Source organism: Phaethon aethereus (genome assembly GCF_964289735.1).
Source record: "Phaethon aethereus genome assembly, chromosome: 8".
In the NCBI taxonomy this organism is placed as follows: domain Eukaryota; kingdom Metazoa; phylum Chordata; class Aves; order Phaethontiformes; family Phaethontidae; genus Phaethon; species Phaethon aethereus.
Genome location: NC_138584.1, coordinates 10,352,894 through 10,377,755, shown reverse-complemented (window position 1 = coordinate 10,377,755; position 24,862 = coordinate 10,352,894). Strand labels below are relative to the sequence as shown.

Here is a 24,862-nt window from a genome sequence, read left to right as displayed (position 1 = left end):
TTGAACAGTCTTGTATTCTTTTATGGTCTCAGAATCAAGAGAAAATAACCTTTTAAACTGTGATGACGGAACATGAAATAAAGTGAATTAACCTGGTGTAATGGAGGAATGATTGACCCCTGTGGTGTGCACACCTGAAAGACAGATGAGGAAATAAAGGAAAAAATAAAATTTGGAGTTTGGGGACAAGATGAGAGCTCTGCTATTCATCTGCTTGATTTCATTTTTGTAAGATTCACATCACTTTATATAACTAAGAAAGTTGGCAGCTCTGTGATCATTGTACTGATGGTTAAGAAGGGGATTTAAAAAATAAAGCAAGCAAAAATATATGTATGTATTTTAAGCTTCCCAAGTTAGTGATAATGTGCTTACTATCCTACCCGTTACTTATAAAGAATATTTATGTCTGTATAATACTGTCACAGGCCAGGGGAGAGGAGTACAGCTCGCTGAGACATAGTTTACCCTGTTGTCTGCTGGGTGGTCTGCCTACAGCAGCATCTAAAGATGTGCAGGGAAATGGAAGCCAGACGCCCTGTGTGCTTCTGTGTTTCTTTCCCCCAGCTTATGTGCAGAATGAGAGTCCAAATGATTTGGTTTTTAAGCACTGGTCCAACGATGTTCATAGTTCAGTACCTGGGTTGAGATTTTCTTTAGTTAGTTGAGTGTTCAGCACTCTCCCATACTGGCCATTTATCTGCCTCATCTTCTGGCTCCAGGAGACAGTTTCTTTCCCCCATGCATATGCCAGGAATTCAATATGCATACGACACCAGTCTGATCATATTATTTCCTCTTACAGCAGTCCAACAGACTGGGAAAAGGGCCAAGGAGATTTAAATGGGGAAAACATAAAGCAAGACAAATAAACGAAAAGGCCAAAAACCACTTAGGAATTCATGATGCCAAAGCAAGCAGCGGCGCTGCTGGCACAACTGGCACATAGCTGATAACAAGACACCAGAAGTGGTAAGGTCCTCAGCAGCCAGCACTCGTCTGCATGTCAGCAGGCACATGGGTTACAACAACAATGGCTCTGCTCCTCTTACACTCATTCTGCAGAAGTAAAATGGATGGTCTTCATCCTTGCTAGCAGCACTGTCCCATCCACCTGGGGACCATGGCCATGAAGGCTTTTGAGGCACGGGGAGCCTTGCGCACTCACCCCTCCTCGGGCTCAGTTTACCACTGGAATGTGTCACTTAATAGACCTTGCAAGTTCAGAGGCTCTTTAGGTTTTGACATCGTGTTAAGTTTATTACAACCTGGTGAAATGAGTCACTACCAAATCCATAGCTCTGCCCTCCTCCTTTCCCACATGTTTTCATGAGGAAAGTGAAAAGTTTAACCTTTCAAATAACAGTCTTTTGAAAAAATGTGCAGTGCTAGAGCAATACAATATATCCACAATATGAAAGGACATAGTTCTAGGGTAACCATTACCTTGAGCTAGCAGTAACAAATTACAAGCCCTTTAAAAGAAAACCCAATCTATTAAAAGTACTGTTGTGCTAGGAGGCCAGCAGACCAACATAATATAAAAAAATCTAGGGCTTGCTACTGCAGAACTATTGAGACCTCTTGAAATCTGAGTATCCCCAAACACTTTGATTTAAAGGAGCTGAAGAAGTTTTAACCCTTTGTAGACCCTGCACAGGAGTTTTCTATCTTGGATCCAGGACATATATCCAATGGCCTCAAAGACTTCCTAGCTAGGATAAGTCTCCTGACAGGGACTTTTATTTTTAAGAATCAAATTGTGTAAATAATGTTGGTTGCAGATTTGTTCCTTTCAAGACTTCTAGTAGGACTACTGAGTATTTTTCAAGACACCTGAATGATCACAGAGGCCAGCAGTTTAAAACAGTTTAAAATTTGGGCCCTGCTGAAAAACAAAGGCAGGGAAGGAGCTGACAAGAGTAGCAAGATTAACCTTGTTTTGCCATTATTTTGCAGCATGTTACTGAATGACATTTCACATGCAACTTTTACAGCCATCCCTGTTAAAGATTATGTTCTTCCTGCTTCCAGCTGCCTGGGCACACTGTTGGTAAGAATAATGACTTTGGTTTTTTCCTAGTGACAGTTATATATAGTATCCAACAGGTACATGGGTAACTAAACTTACAAAATATTTTAAAAAATGTAATGTAATTTGCATATGAAGTCAGCAGAAATTTCAGGGTCTCCAAGACTTCTCTCAGTCATGCTTTGGAGAGTCCTGTATTGTGATTCAGGAGCTTACCTATTGAAAAAAATTATTTAAGAGTAATTGATTTAAATAGATTCTGACACTCTTTTTTCACACTGATTAGAATCTGCCAGTACATGGGTCTGCTGACTCCCTGGGGAGTAAGACAGTCCTCCATGTTAACGAAACCAGCAGAATCATGACCCAAATCAGGCAAACCAACCAGGTGAAGGCAATTGATATGGAAGTGGGAGGATAAAGGCTGGTGATTAAACAAGGAAACACCTTCCAGGTTGTCAAAGCACAGAAGTTTTTAAATTCGGGCAAGAGGGGAGTAAAAGAAACGTGAAAGCTGGACATCACTGGAAGGAAGCACAGAGAAAGAAGTGGCATGTTGAAGAGGTAAGGGTGCTTAGGCCAGCCTCGGGTATCACAAGCCTTAGTAGAAGCCTCATATTATACTCTCTTAGGCAGAACAGAAGTACAACAGCAACACTTAGTGACAGGATAGGGAAGGACAGTTAAGGGGAAGGGATGGAACAAAAGCAAACAAGTCTCAATGCCACTTTGAAGAAAAATAAATTGGGAATTCAGAGTGAAAGCTGTGCTATCCAGGCACTTCTGTATCTGCTATGTTGGAGATGTTAGTCGTGCAACCCACTGGGAAACACAGGAAATTTTGTAAGCTGCTCAGGAGTTGAACAGAATGAGAAATTGAAGACTGGTTAAATTAGTCGAGTAATTAGGTATTTTTTCCTTCAGAAGGAAAAAGGGAATGGAGTTGACAGAAGAATACTGTAAACCCCGAAACGTACAATCCAAACCTAACTGTGCTAAATAGTGTAGTCTGTGTTAAATGTAAATCTCAACACATCTTTCTTAGGATTATGGATATCTGTAATTTCGATAGGTTTTTTCCCCTTAAGAACACAGCTATGAACACAACTTGAAATTATTTTTCATTTAAAGCTGTAGAATATCACCAACACACTACACTGCTAACTTTATACAAAACACTGCCTTGTCCCCAGATGAAGAAGTGTTCCTGCCAGTCCTCAGCGCTGCTATGTCGAATTACATGAGGACAGAAACGCCGCAAGATTGAGAGTTTTGTTTCATGGTTGTTTTATGAAAATACTCTTATATTATTCATTGCTCTCGTATGTGCACTGTAACACCTGCGCATGGTGAATTTCAAACTCGTGATAAAACACCCGCTAACTGAAGTTTACGGCACAATTCAAGCAAATGCTGTTATGAATGATGAAGCTTTGCAGACGAGGTAGTGTGAGGGACCATGTCGCTGTCCCGCTGCCTGGGCTGCCTTAGGGCCCGTGCCTAGAGCCTGCTGCTCTCTTGCTACCTTCGCAACTTGTGCAACCAGCTCCCTTTGTTGCATGCAAATCGCTACTGAAACGTGTGTATGGTGACCACCAGAGGGACCCTTTGCACTATGGCACCTTAAAACACAAAATTACTTTAAAGATTTATTTGCAGCCAGACCTAAACAACAGGCTACTGCAGAACATAATTTCCTAAGCTTTCACCAAAGGAATCTTACCGGTAAAGCCTGGCTTACAGCTACAGATATAGCCCTCGGCCTTGTCATAGCTGAAGGCCGGCGGCAGGCCTGGGATGCTCCCGTAGTGGCTGGCCCAGGAGCGCTCCACACAGTCGCCCCCAGAGAGACAGGGGCTGCTGCTGCACTCCCCGATGTCCTCCTCGCAGCGGGAACCCGCATAGCCTGTGGAGAGCCGTGAGGAGAAGGCGTTTAATTGATGTGCTGTCCATTCATTCCAGACCTGAAAATATTATTGTGAAGGTTAGGTGCAGTGGGTTTCAGACTCTGTCATGTGCTAAAAGATTTCCTACGCTGCTTGAAGGCGTGAACGTTTCCTTGCAGCTCTCTGTCAGGGCCCAGCAGCAGGATGTTGCTATGGCTATTCTGCATTAGCTAGCCGCATTTTGCTGTGCTCTTCAGACTTCAGTATTTTTTAGGAAGGTGGAGATCTGTGTGGATAACAAGGTGCTGCATTGTGGTGTAGATACGCTCTCAGGTTGTGTGAAGTTTTCCATTTGCATCACCTCCCTATGACAGAGGAGGGCAGGGAGTATAAATTATTTGGTGTTTGTAAAGTGTTTTACCTGGAGTTTGAAGTGCCACGAAACTCCATGATTTCTGGAAAACGCTAGGGGCTCTTTCTAATCTTTCCATTCCTAATGCACCAAGAACTGTGTAGCCCAACAACACTGTGGCACTTATGCCTCACAGTGTGCTTTGCTCTTGTGTCCTCAGTAAGGACACAGGCATTAAACTTTCTAGAGAGACTTGTAGTTAGTCCAGCTGCTGAAAGATTCACAAAGTCTCTTGAACAGCACGGTGTCTGTGTCCCCACTGGGGCTGTTGGGAGCCTTTTTGCAAATGGCTGGATATGCAAGCGTTGCTGGTAGAGGAGAACACAGCCCAGTGTGTTTCACCCCACACTGCTAGACAGAAGAAATTGCATTGGTGATATGAAGGAGACCAGTTTCCCAATGTAACAACTAGTTTAATTGTTATTTATAAACAGGCAATATTTTGCATTGAAAAGTAAGTTTTTAGACTGATTTGAAGGTCATGTTAGTGAAGAGTAAAAACCGGGTCAGCTGCAGCAGTGTATTGCATGGGTTGAAGGATTAAGCAACTGGAAGATGGATCCCAACTTTGACTTATCTCCTGTCTTTACTCCATAATACTGGCACTTTTGTTTCTGCTGTGCAGGGAAATCCTTAGCTGGAAAAGAGAGCAACTTACCCATAGGGCTCTGACTCCTGATGAGGAGTGAAGCCCTTATAAACACAAGCCAATAGAGTATTTTTAAGGTTATATAGCTTCAACCTTTTATTGTATCAGAAAAAAAATGGGGACATACCTTCTACACAGTGAAAAAGAGTGTTTATAGGAGAACTTGGAGCTTACCTGGCCAACAGTGGCATGTGTAATTGTCAGTGTTGTCCTCACAAGTGCCATTATTGTAGCATGGTTCTGACCAACATAAGGGAGTTAGGGTCTCACAGTGTACACCCATAAATCCAGTACCAGTACAGTTGCATCTGTACCTGCAACACACAATGCAGTGTTCACTCTAGCTGGAAGTCAGGAGATCTGGGCTTTGTTCCCAAACCTATGCAGACTCCTTGTGTAGCCTTGGCTAGCTTGCACTGTTGAGTCCAGGCTCGAGACTGCCATCTGGCTCTCTAGGAGAAACCACAGCCATTGGGAACCAACAATGAGCTTTTTCCTGAAATATGTGGATTTGTCTGGGGAAGAAACCTGCTTGTGAATTCAAATTGGTTTGGACAGAGCATTTCTTCAAAGAATTTTTTTTTCTTCTTTTTTTAATTTTGAGGGGAAAAAGTTTCTGTAATTTCCAATGCAATTTTTTATAGGCTTAACATTATTCACAAAATGAAAAGGGGAGATGCAGTAGAAATTGAACTGGCCAGAAAATAAGGCAATTTCTTTTCCTCGACTAGGTGATATTTTTCTCTTTGAGGAAAAACAATATTTTTTGTTGTTAGGTTAGTAGAAAAATGTCAATTGCATGCATAGTTGCAATAATAACAGTAATAAAAGCTTTATTTTGATAACAATGATACTGTTATGGGTTTAGAAGTAAACAAACTAGTATATGTAAATGAACAATGTGCAGGTAATCAGTATGTCTGGGGTTTTTTGTTTGTGTGTTTTCTTCAGGTAAGTTAATTATAAAATACATATACCTTATGACCCAAGCATAGGAGCTAAGGTCAACCTGTACGTGTCATAAGAAAAGACAGGCCTTTGCAAGACAATTATGTTAAAAGTGCATGCTTGGATGATCTTTTTCTAATAACAATTATCAGAAACAAATTTTTATTCCTTATATTTTTTCTTTTTACATTAAAATGATGCACTGGTTATTGTACAATTGAAATCATGGGGAAACTTGCTGAACAAGAGATAAGTATACTTATTTGATAATTTCTGTGCTTAATATCTAAGTCTTAGACTTAAAGTAAATACATGGAGAGAAAGCGAAATTGTTGAACATAAGGGAGCATCAGAGAACAACTGGCTCATGGAATCTAACAAACCAAAAAAGTGTAGATTTTTTTACTACACTATTTAAGTGTACATAAACTAGCCTGCCAGACGTTTCTGCTTATTACTAGTGCATGAATTATTCTTAAATCAAAATCAGAGATGACTTAGACCAGCTGGCATTTGAATTTAGCATATAAAAAGTAATGAGGAAGATGTGAATCAGAAAAATAATTTTCCTTCCGAGGTACGTTCTCAAAACAGAAGTCTCTTTCTTTTGCTGTTTTTTTTCACACATTTCCTCCATGTGCCTTCAGTTTGGTGCTGTTCAGCTTTGTGGTGAAAGATTTTTTTCTGCCTTAGTCCATGCTCCTTTTTCCCTTTGGTCCAGAAGGAACAGTGAGGAATATTCACAACTCGCTGCTTAATGTGAAGGCCCACCTGTGTGTGGTTTCTATTGGGTATCTTTAAGTGTTTGATGTTGTTGTGGACCTTCAGGGATTCTGGAGTGCGCCCTGCTTGTGGGCAGGCTGTGACAGAGCAGGCAGATGGCTTTTTCTATTAAAAAATATTTCTATTATTATATTATTATAATTATTATTATATTTCTATTATTTCCTGGGAATGTTTCCTAAGGAAAATAGGCTTGGAGCATGCAGAGGTATCCTCTGTGCCTGTGCACACCAGGTTTTCTAGGTCCAGCTAAAGTGCCTCTGTAAATCGTTGAATTTAAATAAGAAATGCACAAATATGTGAAACTGTTTGAGGTTTTTTTAGGAGGAGGGGTTCTACTTTGTTGCATTCATGAAACCTCACTGGAAGAATTGGCCTGAAATTTGGGAGACAATTTGGTTTGGTGTTTGTATTTACAGCTTTAAATGCCAAATCTGTCACCTTGCACATTTCTGAGAGCTGGTGGCACACACAAAAGCCTGAGCTGTACTGTAGCATTAGTCAGAAAAGGAAAACTACTGTTAAAAGACTACAATTCTTCATTTAACCCCCAAAATACACAAAAGGAAGGAAATTGCTAGACACCCTTCTGTTTTGAATTGCTTTGTTGTCCAACCCTTTTCATCATGTAACAAATGTGGGAAAAGCTCCAATCATTCTCCAGATATCCTGCGGTATTACAAGCCAATTAAAATTGCTTTTATATGTACCTCAGCTTTAAAAGCTAGGAGAAAAATGAGTAGGATTAAGTATGGCCTGAATGAGCATCCCAGTTGCTCACCTCATGTGTGTAGCCTCAAAAGGCTTGTAGGTTACTAAGTGGGTCTGCTGTCAGCTAGTTGAGCGCAAGGTGCCCTCCCTCTCCCTGCTGTCGTGCTTTAGCTACGCTGGAAAACAGTAAATTGCTTTGTCCTGCTCAGAGTCATTCAGTGCTGCTGAAAAGGAGCTCCACAAGGTTGGTGCCATGTCACCACACTGTACAAAATTTCATTCCCAGAACATGATCTCTTCCCCCTCTCATTCAAGGCAAACGTGCCTTTCACTGACATGTTTTTTGGACTGATGTTTGTGGCACTAAAATCTTCAAAACTGCTTTATAAAATTGGAAAATACACAGTAGAGGACAAATCTTATACTGCCGAGGGGAGTGCCTGCATGAGCACACTCATGAACTTTCACCTTTTTTTTTTTTTTCCTCCCTATAACATAGTCTTGCGTTTATACACACTTTCAGTTTTGGGAATCTTGTGCTGAGTATGCAAAGCCAGTATTGGTGAACAAACGCCAGAGCTCTGGCTGCCTGGGCTGTGCTTGGACCTCTGTGTAGGACTATTAACATCAGGTGGAGAAACTTACTTTTCTGTTGCCTTGTATTCTCTTTATTTTTTTCTTTGTCCATGGACTGCAGGTTGTTTTGAATAAGGAGCTGTGGCCCCATATGCCTGTAAAGTTCCTGACACATTTCCTAATGAGATCTGTTACTGTGGTTACTATTATTACTGTTTTCCTCTGCCTCTCTTTCCTAATGCTTCTGTCTGTCAGTGTGGGCAGCTGCTATTGGCAAATTCAATTTTGTACACTCTTGCATCTCTCTTGGAACTAAAGTTTGATGAGAAGATGACAGTGCAGGCTCTCATAGCATTCCCATCTGCAAGCAGAGGAGCTAATAGCACCTCACATTAGCGTAACCCAGCTGTAGAAGACGTACCCATTGGCATCGTCTGTGCACTGTCCCCCGTTGAGGCATGGCCAGCTGACGCACTCGTCGATGTTGGTTTCGCAGAGGTCTCCGAGGAAGCCTGGTGTGCAGGAGCACGCAAAGCTCCCTAGGGAATCCTGGCAGGTGGCACCATTCAGGCACGGTTGTGATGAGCACTCATCTATTTCCAGCTCACAGTTTGTACCTTCAAAAGCAAAGAAAATGAGCAATTTAAAAAATTTAAAATTTAAAAATTTAGAAGTACAATATTCACATAATTATTTTTTTAAGTAATTACCTATTTTTAAAAGGTATTTACCCCTCAGTGTTTTCTTCCTCAAGACTACTTTTTTCAAGGCTTGGGAGAATTTACAAAAGAACAAAACAGCTGTTATTCATGAGAATATGTAGAATAACAACTTCTTACATTAGCTTGAACACGGAAACAGAACAAACTAATTTTCAGATTATTCAAATCATGCCACTATCATATTTATGTTATACAGAAGTGACTAGTAATTTAATGACCTCAGAGTCCACTTAAAGCTGCACAGTTAAAGCTGTCGGTTTGGCTGTGCTTTAGTGATTTTGTTTTTTAAGATTTAACAGTGTGTAAATAAATTGGTCTATGATGCCATCTTTGCAACAGGTCGGAGTCTTGGAGCTGCTCTTCAGAGATAATTGATGGCACTAAATCCGTGCTGATATTAGTTTATAGCTATTTGTCATAGTTGGCAGGTTAAATATACACTCCTTTTTCTTATCTCTAGCACAATCCAGGAGATACGAAGATGATTTCATACCTAATGCCTTGAAGCTCCTGCTTTGATTATTTCAGGGTGCTGTATGCTTATGCACTTATTTAGTATTTTGACTAATAAAGAGTGATAATTTTAAAAATAATTTTCACTGCCAAGTCAATTTAACAGCTACAGTATCAGCCACAAAACAGATGCAAAATGGCAAATTATAATGAAGCAGCTGCTTTTAAGTGGACTTCTCTATCTTTTATTTGGCTTACCAAAGTATCAGTAGTATTGTAAATTGTTTTCAGGGGAATTTCCTACTTGAAAGAGAATTTGCAGCCCTGAGAATGGGTTCCATTTTTTTGGAGATGTGAAGTTTTCAGTACAAGATGATGGGGCAGGCTTTCAAAAGGTAAGAACACACACATTTTGATGATGGGTGTTGTCTTAGCAATTTATTTAGGAGCTCATGTCTAATTCTTTCTTTATGCTGTTTTTGCCAACTCTGTTTTGCTGTGATTATTTGTACATCTTAAGAATATTTTTCTTAAAAAACTGAGATTGCTAATATTTAGCACTGTTCCTAATTTACTACTGATTACTAATTTATATTGACCCTTTTGAATGTAGAATCTTTTTTAAAAAAGATTGAAAATTGATATTCTAGATAAATACCTGTAAATACCTTAAAAATATCAAAACAAAATTTGAGGGTGTTAGCTCATAGATATTTTTCATTGTACTTAAACATAAAAGTGCAAGTCCATCTTTCTAGTAGTTGTGAAATATTATTGCTGTAATTTTAAAGAATATATTTCTATAGTTTCTTGAGACCACATATAGAACAGTGGATGTGTGAAGTTGCCGGTCCTGTGCCTCCAGTTTAAGGTTCACTGACTCAGCTAGCCACTACTTTCAGCAGGAGCCTGCTGCGAGACCCTAGCACAGGAACACTCTCTTATGGCTTTATGGAAATGTACATTACATCCAGATATAGCAAGCAGTCCCTCTGTGGTCATTGCCCTGTGAATTCACTGTAATTGTAAACAATGTGTTTGCAGAAGTATGTCTAGTGACCGTAAATCTGCCAGAGCTTGTTAACAGCTTACTGCGAACACTAAAAATCATGTGACAAAACAAGCCCTATTCAACTGATCCTCAGTTCAGCCAAATTTAAAACTACAGGCCTGAGAACAGCCTGACGATTAACATGAGAACATAGCGTTGTTGTTTTGGTTCATGTCTTTAATCTATCAAGCCCAGTAACCTGCCTTCGGCAATGTTGCCTCAGAAGAAAACTTCTCTCTGTATAATGCATCCAGCCAATGTGATGTGCCATGCAAATGGGAGGAATTCCTTCCTAGCCTCTACTGAATCTCCTGTCAGTCTTTCTTATATGTGAAGAGAGATGAAAAGATTAGATCTGCATTTGCACCTCGGTCTAACACTCTGTCATAAATATGCTGTATGCCAAATATCATATGCCAGAAAGTAAAAAAACAAAAAAACCCAAAACAAACCAAAAAAACCCCACCAAAAAACCCCCAAACCAAACAAAAAACCACCACCAAGTGCTGCCACAGTTATTGCATGGGGCTACAGCATCAAGAGCAAAGGTGTTCCCTCCTAGAGCAGGCAGAGTGTTTCAGCAGATATTGAACTGCACAAGTGGTTTGAATTGAAGGACTGCGCAGGTGGATATAAGTGATATTTATAACTTCTGCGGTTTCTTTGAAGAACTAAGATTATTTCTTAGACTGCTTGCTTTTTAAATGAGTCCTACTGTGCACTTCTTTGTACAGCCCCAGTCAATAAAAAGTAAAAGCAGGCGAGGATGAAAGAGATACACCCAACACTTTCAGACTTGCCTGCTTACAGGTATATTGTAAAGTCACCTTCTGGTCAAAGATGCTAGAGATTTGCAGGCTCAGGGTAGTTCCAGGTGGACCTGTGTGTTCTTGGTACAGCTGGGAGTTGGTATCCGGGTCACCTGCTCTCCTCCGTGGTAGTACTGTGGTCAGGTATGGAAGGTACAGAAGACTGTCCCAAAATTCCTCAATCTGTATATAGTAATTTTATTTGCCATCATCTGGAGAGAGACTGCCAGATAGCTATTTTCGAGGCACCAACTTTGAAAAGGCAGGAAGAGAGTTCACCGAAAACTAGATAGAGGGAAGAGTTCAGTTTCTGGAACAAGGCTTGTCCTTTTTGCACACAGGTCTATACAAACCACCAGTTACCTGTGTGCATGCACAGACATGAGATGATACAGGTCTGACAAAACTGCACCAACCAGATGCAATTGGAGGAGAACAGTGCGGCTAAATCCAATCAAGGGTTGCATGGCGTACATATTATTAAGAATACTGCATGAGGACTTAAAGATCCATCAGGAATAATTTCTTCATGTTGTGCAGAGTTCATCCCAGCTATGGTTACATCATAGTAAAAGGTATTGCACCAAGAACGAATCTAGCCCATTGTACCTATTGCATCTGTCACTGAAACACTTTCTCCTCCTCTCATCTTGGGCTGAGACTGGTTTTTGGAACCGCCACGTGCCCCTGATAGTTCACACTAAAATGTTCACTGGCAATGGAGGACCCGCTTCAGCTGTGTCCAACAAGGTAATTAACATACCTAGCTGTGGGTAATAACAGGCTCTTACACCATGCTCTGCTGGGGTGAATTAAAAGCAAGTGCAATTAGTGCAATGGAGGAAAAAAAGCATTTGGTTTAAGGTAGCCAGCAAAACTTCAACAACCCAATTGAGCTTCGCTATTTAACAGCTGCATGACACATGTCTTGTAAATAATTTCACACATGCAGAGCATTATCATAGAAACTGCAGATTTCATGCTAAATTTTCCACCCCCTTGCTCTTGGTGCTTTCTAACCTCTTCCATTTGTGTAAGAATTATGTGTGACATTTCTCAGCTATTTTAAGAAGTGCTGCAGCATACCAATCACACAAAATAGCAGTCATAGTCCATGAAACAAGTAGCAACCACAGCCAGTAACTCAAGCATTTGGTTAACATTACTGTTGTAGATTTACTGTACGTTTTCTACCTACGTATCAAGAGATATAACCTTTTTAACATCTTAGGGAAATTAGATGAGGCTAGATAGCTTCCCACAGTAATTCATGGTGTCAGGCCAGGATAATAATGGTTGGCAAGATCCCCTGTGACAGAGTAAACGAGGGTTTTTATTACCAGTGGGGACACCTCAGGGGCTTTCATCCAGTAATCGCTCTGGCTTGTGCATTTAGCACAACTCACAGCAAGGTGCAGAAAACAACAAAAAAGAATTATTCTGATAAATCATTCTGTTAAGTAGCCTTTAAAAGCTGGTGTTTTACTGCTGAAGGAACAGTCAGCTACTCCTTTAGAGAATTATGATGATTAGTCTGTTTGCTGCTGGAAACAGTGTAGAGCTGCATGTCAAAACACTGCAGCCTCTTCTGCTTTGGATTTTAGACCTCTTCTTCCTTGGCTCTTTCATCGTTTCTTAATGCTGCATGCGTGGAGTGCTGAGCACTCAGTGAACACTTGATTTTTGGTGAGAGCAGAGAGAATCATCCCGGGAAACAGCAGAATGTTGTGAAGAAAGTGGAGCAACTCCAGCAGAGTGAGTTTCCTCCAGCACTTTGTGTTGATCTAAATCTTAATTTCTTTTTCTTTTGGCTTTATTATTTTATTATGTTTTCTCTCTCTTTGTCTCTAAGGTGTATATTCTGCCTCTTTAAAACCAAGTTCCTGGGCTATAGATCCAGGCCTGGACCTCACTAACAGTGCCAGTTAAACAAATACAGTTTCCTGAATACAACAGGAGGTCTGGGCTGAGTCTGATCATTGCAGAGTAACCATGCTGGTTGTTAATAGGTTTTTCCTTCCTTCTGCTCTTCGGCTTTCCCCTAGTTGTGTAGTTTTTTCCTCAGCTGGCCTGGGCTCAGACACCTGCTGGCAGCAGCGGGGTGATGGGAAGGTAACAAGCTTCCTTCAAACAACATTCTCCATGCTCATAAGGGATATTAACCGAGGGCTGGCTTCCAACGAATGCCATGTCAGACATGGGAAAGCTCCTTTTTACCTCTGACTTCCCCTCCTGCATGGGGATTTGGGGATGGAGCTGTAAACCACATCTCTTCTTATTCATTTGAATCACTTTAAGCAATAGCTGGCTTTCCCACTCCTTTTTTTGTATGACTCTTTCCCCCCCCCCCCCCCCTTCCTTTGCTTACCTGACTGGCAATCTATCACTAAAATGCCTCCCTTTTTCTCCTTTTAATGATTCAGTGTGCTACCTCTTGCAGTCCTACCCTGAATACAACTTTGAAATTTGAAGGGAGCTGTCTCCCGCAAGGATTATATGCTCTCCAGTAGAGGAAGTAGGCAAGAAAAATCACACCCATATCTTAAAAATGGAGCCACAGAAAACAGGATTATCAAAAAATGGGCATTTTGGGAACCTGATAATACTTTTCTTCCTATATAATATACATGATGTAGTTGCAAATGAGTCCTTTGTTTCTGGGAAGGGCAGGGGAGAGGAAGTTAATGTGAAACCTCTAGGTTTAAGAGTACAATAGTCTAATTAGATCGAATTTTTAATGCTGTAAAATATAGGTTTTGTCCTCAGAATGTTATACACAGTTTTTGGTCCTCAGGCAAGCATTTTGAGAATGTTTATTTTAAAAGGAAAGTTAACCTAGCTGTGTGACATAGCTTGATGTTCACGAAACTGCTCTGTAGGTTTTGGTAAATGTGAGATTTCTTTAATCCTTCTCTATCTGATATCAGTAGTTCACCGTGATAAGGTAACCCATAATGCACCAACAGCCACTGGTGCCAAAGTTGAAGGCAAGGTGGTAATACAGATATGATTAAATAAGTGTGTGTGTATGTTGAACTTAGAACATAAATTATGATGGTTCTCCACAACTCAAAGAAAAAGTTGTTTTAATAGTCCTTACCTGTGTACCCAAGTGGACAGATGCAGTCATACTGTCCTATTTGGTTGAGACACGTCACTCCATTCAGGCAGGGATCTGACACGCATTCATTCACTTCCAGGTCACAGTGCTTGCCTTGGTAGCCTGGGACGCAGTAGCAGGAGTATTCATCAACCCCATCCCTGCACACTGCTCCGTTGTGGCACGGTTTGGAAATGCATTCATCAAAATCCATTTCACAGAGTGTACCTGTGTATCCTGCGCTACAAAGGCAGGTGGGCCCAGCCAGGCCATTTTGGCAGGTGCCTCCATGCTCACAAGGGTTTGTGTCACACACATTCATGGTTATTTCACATGTAGGTCCATTATACCCGGTAGGGCACTCGCAAGTAAAGCTGAGGTTTCCAGCAGAGCTTAAACAGGTAGCATTTTGAAGACAAGGGTTTGAGGAGCAAGGATCAGAGGTTTTATTGCAGAGTTCCTTCACATTGTCCACTGATACATCTGCACAACTGCAAGTATCGTCTTTTTGACCAGCAACACATGTAGTGTTCTTTTGGCAAGAGTTTGACAGGCACGTAGAATCATTCCTCACGCAAAGTGACTCTGGAAAGGAAATGCAAAAAGTCCTGAGGACTTCCACAGCACTGGGAGTAAACAAGAGTGAAAGAAGTGCTACTCTTAACACAACTGTGTTTCAAAACCAACACCTCCAATTGTTGGTTTGTTGAGAAGAAAACAGGGTTGGTTATTGTGACACGTATCAGTAGACTAATAAATGTAAAATGAAAACAATTATGAAAATATTAGTAGGTTGTAATTTCCTGTTCTTGCCTCTTCCAACAACCATGGCCTGGAGAGTCAAGATTGTTTGACACTTTATATTAAGAGTACAGTTGCAACAATATTGGTGGTGGTCAACAGATTCCAACAATATGGAATGCATTTAGGTATATTTAAGGAAAATTTATTATTTTAACTAGAAGAAGGAGTTGAACCACATTTTTCAGTTCAATACAACTTTGTATTCTTTTGTGGTGGAAGCTTTTTGTATTAGATTTCAACAAAGCTAAATGACTTTGTTGCAGTTATAGCTCAAGTAAGTGGTTCAAACCATCATGCACTTTGATTTTGACTTCCTGATTATATATAGTAATTTGACAGCTGTACAGCATTTCCACCAGAAATAATCTCCCAAACACCTGAGATTCAATATAGTCCTCTGAGAGCCTTCCAGCCTCTGAGGCTGAAAGGACATGGTGAACATGGTGTAAACATGTTCCTTACCCTCCAGGAACTGAACTCCTGGCAGTAATTAAAGGCCACTGGGAGTTGCCTTGCTATTGTAAAGACTGGCTGACAATAACAGCTACTTCTCACTTCCCAATCAAAGAGGAGCGAGCTGTTACCAGCATTGTTCATAACCCACAACTGAGGAAATACTGATAGAGTTAAAGCAGTGAAAGTAGTGCAGGATGTTCTTTCTAGTGAAAGAAAACAAGAATTTTGCCATGAAACTATTTTTTTTTAATCATGATTGTCTCCATAACAAAATAAATATCTGTATTTAGATAAGCATAACATATGTACCTGCTGCCCTAAATTCAGTGTTAGGCATACTAAACAATAGCAGGAAGGTGCCAAATACTGAACATCTGAGCTGGTGTGTTGACCTGGGCTAAATCCTCTGCAATCAAAGCTTCACTGCCAACAATATCAAGTGAGCTAGACTGAAGCTTGTTTACTTCTATGTGTGTTATAATCAGGTCTCCCACATGCTGCAGAGACATAGGTGAAGAGCACAATGGGGTTCTATTGATCACTAAATTAATCTCATAATATGTTACTTCTGTCATGACTTGCCATTGTTTTAGTATGGGTTAGTGTTAATCCATCAGTACGCACCCTGCAGTGTTTGGGAATTTTGTTATTCACATATGAACTGACTCAAGGCTCTGGAGATGGTAGGACCCAAAAGGATGATTGCAAATAGGGTGTTTGCTCTCGACCTCTATCGTGGTCTAAAGGTCAAGATCTTGAATGCTGAGGAGAGGCTAGCAGAAGAAATCCTGGAGTTGCCTCCAAATACTGTGTTAGTAAAATGAAATAATGGCAGATCAAACCTCATAGACAGTGATTAATGGAGAAAAGAAAGTTAAGTAGTTATTTACGGACATAAACCACCTACAAGACAGGGACCATATAAATACTGACCTAAAAAGCCAAATGCATGTGTCGTGTTTTAATTCCTACCGATCAAATTGGAAAATCTGATCTGCAGTATAATAAGAGTTCTTTCCAGTACATTTTTTTCTCTTGCAAGTGATTTTTACCATGCTATAAGAAACCCTCTACTGCATAGTGAACATCTGAATACCATCAGACTACTGTGATTACAATGTGACATTCCTCAAAATATGAGGGTAAAGCTGTAAAAAAAAAATTTTGCATATTGCTAGAGGAAAAAAATTATTTGTATCACAGGAGGGGAAACAAAGCAGTCATATCTTGGCCAAGAACCTGTGAAATTAAGTGGAATGTTCCTTTTGGGAAGGCAAAGACTAGTGGACTGGAGAATGAAAGTTGCATTAAATGATCTATATGAGAGTCCTGTAAACTCCCTATTTTCTTCTTTCTGTTTATACTTTTATTCTGGAGTATTGTTTGGAAATACAAAGGGTATATGTTTTCTACAACAGTTACTTGAATATGAATGGCAGAACAGTGTATGTTCTGAGCTGAACTTTTCAGAGAAATTCAGACCCTTCTACCACCAGCCTCTAATTTCTTCCTGGTTCTTGGAACTGAGATTCAGGAGAGTGGACACAATAGAGAAGATGAAGCATTGAAAGAAAAGCAGCATGGAGAGATGCTAGAGCTAGAATTGGGGCTAAAGCAATGCTGATAAAGTCCTGGGACAGAACCTTGGCTGGCTGGGAAGTGAGAGGCTAGGGTTGGTCACCTGAGGATAACAAACAGCCACTGGGGATTGTCAACAAATAGAAACTGACTGATAAGGGTGCATTTTCATAATGCGTATTTTAATACATAATATGATTTAATATCTTTTTTTTTTTTTTCCCCAGAGAGGGGAAGTGGAGGAAGAAAGCCTCAGAAGACTTTATCAGCTTAGGAAAGACAGCTTATGTAGCTATGACGCTATGATAATAAATGTGGAGGTTGGAAAATTTATCTGTGCTTCATTGTTGTGCCTTCTGACTTGAGGTGTACGCAGGAGCAGCGGTGCCTGTGAAATAAAAAGCACCAATCTGAATGAACTTGATGCTCATAAATAGGTGTACTTATTGAGTCAAATACCTAATTAATACTTGTTTGAACAAGTGGAATAGAGATTTATGTAGTAATGTTGATAGCAACAGTGACATCATGATTTAAAACTAACAGTGCTCTTAAGGGCTACATAGAAATAGTTTCTTGATTGTTTCTTTTGGGGTGTTGCATGTATAAGTAAAACATGAGAAACGTTCTTGTTTTAACTACTTTTAGCTGTTGTCATGCTCATATACACCAGAGATGCAGAGGAGAAATACCTAGAAAAGTTATGGTCTTTTCTTGGTAAAGATTATCTTTCTTTAATGCAGGCTAAGATAGACCTGACTAAGAAAGCAAGATAAACATTGATTTGCAAAAGAACTAGAGCTTTACCTCCCATTCTTTGAAGGAAATCAGGACAAAAATAGTACTTCTGATTTAGCCTGCCTTTAAAATTACCATCCCCAAACCTGTTAACATTCAGTTTTGCACTGGGAGCAGATTTTTCACCCCAATGCAAGTGTCAGTTGTACTTCCCTCAGCTCGCAGCTCTCACTGAATGCAAAATTCAAGACATCAGCCATGGTGTACTGACTTGCTCCATAGCCAGCAGTATCACAGACCTTTCTCCTCCTCATGTGTGTTCTGATGTCCTAGTTTACATAATTTTGTATATTACCCATGTATTTAGTTTCTTTTCTTTAGCCTGCATAATAAAAAGCTTACTGCAATCTATTAATTACAGTTAAAATGAGCAAAGCTGTGCTCCTTAGGAACTTGTGCATCCCGCAATTTTCTTAGGATTGCACAACTTTAAAAAGCTTTCATTTCAGCCTGTCTACCTACTTAAAATTCATTAAAAGTGCATGTTTGAATAAACGTTGCAAATTTGAAGAAATTAATTATGATTAAGTTATAATGTAATCTAACTATTGTACTGTGTAAACTACAAGAGGCGAGGTCAATCATTCAAGTGCTTCCTAAGCAGGACCACTGTGATGTGAGAAGCAATTCATTGAACTATTACTCCTTTTCCACAGTTTTTGCATGCAACAACTCAATTTGTTGTAATGACTGTGTGTGAGGGAAACTGAAGCATTTGCCAGTCTGCAGTTTTGATAGCAACACACTAGCTTTGAGCGCTGGTTAAAAAGCTTCAGCGCTCTCTGAGTGGATGGAAAATGAGAGAAGAGGAAAGCAAGCCCTGAAAGCACAGTCTGTAGTGAAGGCAACCAACTTGTCTCCAAGGTGACAACACAATGGGAAAAACATGAAACAGAAAACGTTTCCTGGATTTTTTTAAAACTAGTATCTTGATTTCAACTCCTCTGGTTTTATAAAACAAATTTCTTATGCAGAAATTGCCAACAGATAATTCAATAAATCCAATGCTCCCTAGAGGATGCTTTTGTCTTATTTGTACTACAAGTTTAGAGCAGAACAATGAAGTTTTTTGAATATTAACTTCATTCTAATGCATTGTACCGTGATTTTTAATATTTGTATAGTTCTTGATGAACACAGGAGTTCTGAAGGTCTTAGCAGAGATGTCATAACTACTGAGTTTTAGCTTGCTTGTGATTTAAAGGCTAGGACCAAGAGTTTTTGTTAGGGGTGCTATACAGTAGTTTTGCCCCAGCAGCAAAACTGCATCTCAAAAAAGGTGATTATCAAAGGGTATGCAATTATCATTCTGTGTTTGTCAAACAGTATGCAGTTCACCAGGTCATTCCCATGATTTTTTTGAAAAAAGCCATGTTCCTAAATGAAAAATCCTTGTATCCTGGACTGCTAAGTATTTTCCACCTATTTGAGACAAGTTATTTACACTACCTCCCTTCCTGCCCCATGGAAACTCAGTTTACCTGCTGCTCTGGAGTGATGTGTAAGGATGGGTTTGCAAAACTATTGAGCTATTGAGAGCTACGTGGAAATAAGAGAGGAAGAAGCTCATAGCACATGGAAACTGAACTCCACAATGCTCTGCAATGTGATGTGGCAGAGTATGATGGTGTCTGATGCAAAGGCTGGCTCAGTTTGAGCTAATTGCTAAAGAATATCCTCTACTACATTTGAGGAAAGAGCTCTAAGGCAGGGAAATGTTTCGGTGCGTTGGGGAGCTCGGTTTTTGGTAAGGTTGCAGAGGGATAACCTGAAAAGGCCTCATGTTCTGGCTTAGATATGCAGAGGAGTCGTCTTCGTTCTTAAGCAATTAAGATCACTTCAGCAGTGACTTGTTCTGACAGAGTCTTAAAACTTGTATGTAAGATTAGAAGAATGGAAACAAAATGCTGATCACTTTGGATTTACACTGACTGACACGTGAGGTAATTATCAGTCCCTTTATAAACATTGGTACATTAATCTAATTACAAAAGGAATTAGTGCCAAGCATTTTACCCCATAGTTAAAGCCTTCTGATGCAGATGAGACGTTTGTCAGTAAAATTCTTTGCAGTAAAGCTTGCCATCTACCGGCAAATCGTTAGTACTACCAGAAACATGTCAATACCTGCATCTTTTACAAGAACTGGCACAAACTATTAAGTATAAGAAATGCCAAAAAAAGGACAATAGTTTTTTTCCTCTTGGATTAGCTTATTTAAATTCATTAAAGTGATCTGGTTAGTGTATGAATAACTGAGCTTATATAGCTAATCGGCACTAAAAATGCATAATTTTGACTGGTAAATACTTCTCCTTAGTGATCAGAAACCACTATAGTGATAGAAAACAATTTTTGTTTTAGGTGTTAGAAATATATGACAATAAGCATAGAAGGGCAAAATTAAATTAGTGGGAAAGCTTTAAAATGAACAGGGCAGCAGTTTTGAAAGGACCAAAGCCATCTGGCACAAATTTTCTGACTCCTGACAAGGAAACTAGTGTTCCTCAGCGGAGCAGGTAATTTTGAAGAGCTCATCCATATATTTTTCCTGATAATTTGGAGATATTTTTCTTTTTCTAGAGCCTGTTTGAATTGAATACTTAAGAGAGTTCATGTGTGCTTTTCAAAATATTCTGCTACCTTAAACTGATAAAATCAAAAGTGAAGTGAATTATGATCCCAAATTCTGAGAATCTGATTAGCAACCTCAGCCATTCAAAGCCCAGAAACAACACCTAGCAAACTGTATTGGGTTGTTTGCGTCAGAAATGTCTTTCAGCAGACTTGTTCTTCTAGGACACAACCCTACAAGTTGGTGAAATATCATAATCAGCAGCAGAATTTAAAATAAAATGTCAATCAATGCTAATCATGTTGTTATGAACCAGAGTTCACTTGACTCTGGTCATGCCTGCACTTTGCTAATCATCTCATCGTGCCTGGAGGCTGCTTGTATTCTGCAATGCTATTCTTCAAATGTGCCTTCTTCCCCTGAAGGAGGACTGTAAGCTTCACAGAAGCTCTCAACACAGCTTCAGAGTCTTTTACATACACTACAGAGATTTTTCTGACCTTCTTAACAGAGACAGTCTATTTTCTATGAAAAAATAAAACCTATGAGAATATTGAGAACTTCCTGATACCCATATAGTCATCAACATTTGAGTTTACTGTGCTTTGAGAAGGACTTATTTCTCTTTTTTTTTAACGAGTTATTGCTTCACATGTTTGAATTAAAACTAGGAAGCTACATCAGCTAATGCAGATAAAGCAGTTCACAGCAAAGTCTGACTTTTTATTAACTCATATATTTTGGAAAGAAATGGATAGCAAAAAACCAATATGCTGGTCTATGAGTTGAGAAATGAAGCTTTAAAAATACTCCTAAGGAAAAAATGATCGAATTACAACAGCAAAAAAAAAGGGTTGGTTTACTTGTTTTTTTTATAAACAACCCAGAAAATGTGTTGGGTGGGTTTTTTTTGTTGTTTTTAATTTGCTAAAGCAGCTTATATAATTGACATCTTCCTTGTGGCTCATCACTAGAAAGATAAAATTTCATAGGGATAAATGAAGCAACCATTTCTTCTCTTAGTGCTACTATTTCAATCTGTCTTCTGTTGAATCAAAACCAGCATACAGTATATTTTCACAACTGAAGGCTTACTTCATGATCAAATAAGGTCACTAATGAAAGTCATAGGATAACATGATGGTAGCAAGGGTTTAGATAGCCCAGTGTCTGGAGTTAGAAATGAGTACCTTCACACACTATGCTTGTGTTCATTTCTTGTTTAAATCTTGCCCCTGGGATTTTGAAACATGTGTGCAAATCTGTGTCACTGAAATATCAAGCTCTGTGACTTTAGCGAGATCTTGAGATAATCAGCATTTAACTGGAAATATTAAAATATGCCCAAGGCATTTAGTGCTGCCTGAAAAGAGCTTGGCTTTGGAAAAACTAAGTATGTCTCCATTTATCTGCAGTGCACCATGACATAGAAAATACAGTTCACTATGACAAAAGTTCCTTGCAAAGACAACCTTGGAAAGTTGTGGGTGTGCATATATATTCAATCTTTATGTATCTTTAAGAGCTAGGGAAGAGGTGAACACAGCTGCATAATCGACAGTGACAGAGACTGGGATCAGCTACCTTCACCATGGACTGAAAGGTTGAGGTGCTGTTCACGGATCAGCATTTGGCAGATGGGGCAGATGACACCATGCCATTCTGGATAAAACAGTCAGGTAAGGGGCTATCTTAGCCCTCAAAATAGCTTTTCCATCGAGATTCTCTGTGAATAGATTATTTCAGTTTTTCCACACAGTTCTGATTTCCAGACTGAAGTCTCAACCTTCCTAAACATTGCACTTAATGCTGTTTTACCCCTTCCCTTCCCATCTCCCAAAACATTTGTATAGCATCTTAATTATTTAATGTAATGAGTGTCTTGTAGTTTCTGTGGTGCTGTTTCTCCTTTGCAAGCTTCATATGGGAGGAAAGCACCAGCCCCAGGACCTGACCTGCTCTGTCCACAACTGGAATTATTACTCAATGAGAAAGCGTACCTTGGGAAGGTATGAACAATCTTTTACCAAACAAGTAAGCGCTTGTCGTTGTGTCTACAAATATTGTGGTCATAAAGGGTTAATCCTGAATCTTTAACTTCAATTGTGTGTCCAAAATATCCTAGCATGTTGTTATAGAAACCACTTTCAGGCTTTAAATCTTGAATCACTATTATTACCATAGTAACCACCACCACACACAGGCAGAAAAGAAAAAAGGCGGTTACACAAATATTACATTTCTATCAAAAAAGCCAATTTTGTTTTCAGGTACATTTGTACAAGCAAAACCAAGGAAAGTAAATTAACTTATTTCCTGAAGCAGAAGTATTGTATATTAGCATAAGAGTAACAACTGAATAGCATTAAAATTTTAAGATGTTGTTTAGGAAACACTTTAAAGCTATCTGTGATTCAAATTACAGAACTGGTTATTAAATCAATGTCTTCATTTCACTATTTTCCAAATATTTCTGCAAGCTCCCACTAATTTTGTGCTGATCTCCAAGACGAAAGCTGTTACTGTTGGCTGTCATTTTCCTTCGCTGTCTTTTTGCCTTTGTGCCATCCCAGAGTTCCTTCCCCTACGAGCACTTCAGCAGCAGCAGTCCTTAGAGCTGCGCTGACTGATAAGACTAAACACAGCAACAATTTGACAGGTTTTCCTACAAAGCAGCCATGCAATGACTGTTTTATCATGCCACGGTGAGGTGTGCTAGTTCAAAGGCACTTGCTTGGTGCACACACATGCACGGCAGCTTTCCAGCTAGTGCAGGAGTTCTGGAGAAAAGGGGTAATGGGTGCAGCTCATTAGCTTGTGACTTGTGTTGTCAGCAGCAGACAAATAAACATCTCAAAAATGAGGTAAATGTGTTCTTTACTTCTAAAAGTAAATATTTTTTGGCGCTCACTTTATTTTGCATCATGCCCTAGTGCCTGTGCTGGGAACAGGAGGAGAACCAGGCCCAGGAGCTCAACAGGGCTCCTACAGATTGAATTTGGAGGATTTTTGGTTCAATTGGACATCAAGGCATGGTGCTACTAGCAATGCAAACAGACCGGTTGCTAATGCAAATAAAAAAGTTTATCCACTGCTTCTTTACCTTTATGTTTAGCACTACAGCACTGCAGTTTAAGTTAATAGTGCCTAGTGATCAGTGTGCTTTTACTATGCACAGGTGGGTTTTTTTTGTATAAGATGCAGGACAGTGGCTGATCAGGCCCAGAAGGTAGCTGATATCCATTACAGTAAATGATGCAGACACTGATGTAGAAACTGAACTGATTTCTGCTGTGCAATCCCTGCCACTGTATACTCTCTATCTGAATATAACTTTCCTTTTTAATAGTTTTACGATACATCTCCACACTCTTATCTTCTAAGTCTGCAGAATAGTAATGACATGAGTGTAATGAGGTGTTCCTTGCCCCTTTAGAAGTGATGAAATTTCTTTTTAGTTGAATTCACACAGCAGAATTTATTCTTGATGCTATAGAACAGGATTCCTCCAGAGTGGGACATGGGAGATAAATAGGCAGGTGAGTAATAACTGCAAAATGTGGTGGTGGGAACCTGGGGGCCAGCTTCAAGTTTGCCTTTGTATCAGCTCTTCAGAGGCAAAGAACGTGGAAAACTTATTGTGCTCAAAATCTGAAACAATCTTATTTAGGTAATAAACTTGATTGCTTGTAGGAAAGATTTGGTGATTCTTGTCCTGGTTTCAGCTGGGTTAGAGTTAATTCTCTTCACAGAAGGTAGTGTGAGGCTATGTTTTGGATTTGGGATGAGAAATTGTTGATAATGTGCTGATGTTCTGAGTTGTTGCTGAGCAGTCAAGGACAGTCCAGCTCCTCGTGCTGGCCTACTAGCAAGAAGGCTGGGGGTGCACAGGAAGCTGTGAGGGGACACAGCCAGGACACCTGATTGATCTCAGGTTGGCCAAAGGGATATTCCATACCATGTGATGCCATGCTCAACATATAAAGTTGGGATGAAGAAGAAGGAAGGGGTGGAGGGACGTTCAGAGTGATGGCGCCTGTCTTCCCAAGAAACCGTTACACGTGATGGAGCCCTGCTTCCCTGGAGATGGCTGAACACCTGCCTGCCCATGGGGAGTGGTGAATGAATTCCTTGTTTTGCTTTGCTTGCGTGCGTGGCTTTTGCTTTACTTACTAAACTGTCTTTATCTCAAACCATGAATTTTCTCACTTCTACTCTTCTGATTCTCTCCCCTGTCCCACCATGGGGGAGCGAGCGAGTGGCTGTGTGGTGCTTAGTTGCTGGCTAGGGTTAAACCACAACAATTCTGCAAGTTAAATATCTTTGTCCTAAGGATTCAATCAATACCTTTCCTGCATGCACTACTCTTAGGGCTTCATTAAAGCTGGGGATATCCTCAGCATATAACTCAAGATACAGAGCTGTGTGTGTTTAAAGATCTCTCCTGTGAGATGAAAGGTTTTGCAGAAATAAAGAGAGAAAATATAGGTGGTTTAGTTAGGGGTGTGAATTATGTCTT

The 24,862-nt window shown here is 39.9% G+C and overlaps 1 protein-coding gene across 1 annotated transcript in view; it reads right to left on the bottom strand.

Annotated features, from left to right (window-relative positions):
- Positions 1-24,862, bottom strand: part of CRB1 (crumbs cell polarity complex component 1) — a gene marked incomplete at both ends in the record, with an annotated part of 106,657 nt that overhangs the window by 57,905 nt on the left and 23,890 nt on the right. The window contains 4 exons of the mRNA XM_082003286.1: positions 3,756-3,938; positions 5,154-5,293; positions 8,419-8,614; positions 14,133-14,717. Coding sequence (XP_081859412.1) covers positions 3,756-3,938; positions 5,154-5,293; positions 8,419-8,614; positions 14,133-14,717 — 1,104 coding nt within the window. The remainder of the gene's footprint in view (positions 1-3,755; positions 3,939-5,153; positions 5,294-8,418; positions 8,615-14,132; positions 14,718-24,862) is intronic.